Source organism: Asparagus officinalis, chromosome 8, assembly GCF_001876935.1.
Source record: "Asparagus officinalis chromosome 8, Aspof.V1, whole genome shotgun sequence".
Taxonomy (NCBI): domain Eukaryota; kingdom Viridiplantae; phylum Streptophyta; class Magnoliopsida; order Asparagales; family Asparagaceae; genus Asparagus; species Asparagus officinalis.
Genome location: NC_033801.1, coordinates 118,992,114 through 118,994,169, shown reverse-complemented (window position 1 = coordinate 118,994,169; position 2,056 = coordinate 118,992,114). Strand labels below are relative to the sequence as shown.

Genomic DNA, 2,056 nt, shown 5'->3' with positions numbered 1-2,056 from the left:
TTTCTTGAGTCAATTTCATTCAGCGATATAGTTATCCCTTAACTTGTCAAAGTAAAAAAGCATAGCCATGGAGTAAAATGAGTTAATCCCTCTTAATTTTCTCAACATAAAAATTATAAAAAGTAAACCTTTTATTTATCAAAAAAATATTAATTATAATCTTTCCTCTTCACCAAACAAAAATAGCTGGAGGATCAATATAACTCTTATTTAACAGGTTAAGCCAATTGATCAGTTGCTTGGATGGATTAATTAGCTTATACTTTTTAATGCCTTATTCTTAAACCATTGTAAAATTAATGGTGTCTTATGTTACTTTTAAAGTTAGAATTTGTGGTTAGAGTTCTATATTCTGTAGATGGGAGGAAGTTCAGTAAGTTTTAGAACTTGCAGCTTCTAACGAATAAGTGCTGGATCAGTAGAGTTAAGACTGGGAGAGATACTAAAAAAAGTTTTAAAAAAGTTTTTCTTTTTCTTTGTGGTTAACTTTGATCAATTGATTTTATTTATTTATTTTGCAGTGCGGCTATACTTCTCCAACTCAATCAGCCATTAGAGTGATATTGGTCCTTTCCATACTCAGAAGGTGTGATTCTCTCCCTCTATCTCTGCACTGGAAGTTAGTTCATAATTTCATTTATATCTAAAAGATGAATAAAAGTTAATGGTTAATTAGCATAGCTTTCTACAGAAATTGACAAAGCATCAAATGAAAATGTGATATTAGGTACCTATACCGAGCACATTTAGTGCGTAATGGAAATAGTTAACTGATGATTATATTAATTTTCAATGCCAAAACAACATGATTAATAATAGATTATATTAAGTTTCATGTAAGTTTCCTAAGCATATGTTTCTTTTTTTTATGCAGTTTTCAATTTTTGGTTCTATAATGACCATTGGTGCAATGCTTGGGGCCGTATCTAGTGGAAATGTCTCAGATTTAATCGGTCGTAAAGGAGTACGAAATCACATCAAGGAGATTCATTTATATTTGTAGTATGCAATGTGCAATTTTCCAAACTTTGCATTTTTGATGGAAGCAGGCAATGAGAGCATCAGCCATTTTCTGTATCATGGGATGGCTAGCAATTTACTTTGCTAAGGTTTGTGTTATAAAACTAGTTAACTTTCCATCATTTGAGTAAAATCTCAAACATGTGTTTTTTTTTAATTTTTGTATTATGTAGAATGTGTTATTTCTAGACACTGGAAGGTTCTCCCTCGGAATTGGAATCGGAGTTCTCTCCTATGTGGTAATTTTCTTTTTCCCCTGATTTTATTTGCCTAGAATTGATTTCTAACTTCAAGAGCTCCGTTAGCTTGGTTCCTATGTTATACAGTTTTTAACACATGGAATTGGAAAATTTTCATGAATGGTGGATTAGGTACCGGTCTTCATAGCTGAGATTGCTCCCAAGAATCTTCGAGGAGGTCTTACATCAATGAATCAGGTGAAGAATTAAGTACAAGATCTTTTTTCCTGATCAAGAGCATTTTTTCAATTGCATGACTTTTTTTCATGATATCATTATATATACTCATTTCCTACAGCTAATGATATGCTCTGGAATGACCATAACATTCATAGTCGGCACGTTCGTTTCATGGAGGACTCTAGTTCTTACCGGTAATTAAGTCTCGAATTAACGTTTTAATACTTTTAAGGCAATTGAAGTATATCGATAGAGGAAATTATATTGGAAAATGGGTTATCGATCGCCGTCAGGTCTTCTTCCATGCGTTGTTCTACTCGTGGGTCTCAATTTCATTCCAGAATCTCCGAGATGGCTGGTAAGAAATCATATATGAACTGATTTGTGTAGTTTGTGTGAGATTGGAAAAGACTCAGTCTTGGCCATGGATACATTTCTTTTAAGGCAAAATTAGGATACCATGAAGAATTTGAAGATGCATTAAGAAAGCTCCATGGAAAGGATGCTGATATATCTGAGGAAGCAGCAGAGATTCAGGTTCGCAAGTCCTTTGATATTGACATGTCCTTTTCTGTGAAATTTGCACTTGAAAAATAAATAAATTATTTTATTTGCAA

At 32.9% G+C, this 2,056-nt stretch overlaps 1 protein-coding gene across 1 annotated transcript in view; it reads left to right on the top strand.

Annotated features, from left to right (window-relative positions):
* LOC109822749 (sugar transporter ERD6-like 16) overlaps positions 878-2,056 on the top strand; it is a 3,280-nt gene continuing 2,101 nt past the window's right edge. The window contains exons 1-7 of the mRNA XM_020388995.1: positions 878-964; positions 1,050-1,109; positions 1,194-1,259; positions 1,392-1,457; positions 1,558-1,633; positions 1,733-1,797; positions 1,884-1,976. Of these exons, the coding sequence (XP_020244584.1) occupies positions 896-964; positions 1,050-1,109; positions 1,194-1,259; positions 1,392-1,457; positions 1,558-1,633; positions 1,733-1,797; positions 1,884-1,976 (495 nt within the window). The 5' untranslated portion in view covers positions 878-895. The remainder of the gene's footprint in view (positions 965-1,049; positions 1,110-1,193; positions 1,260-1,391; positions 1,458-1,557; positions 1,634-1,732; positions 1,798-1,883; positions 1,977-2,056) is intronic.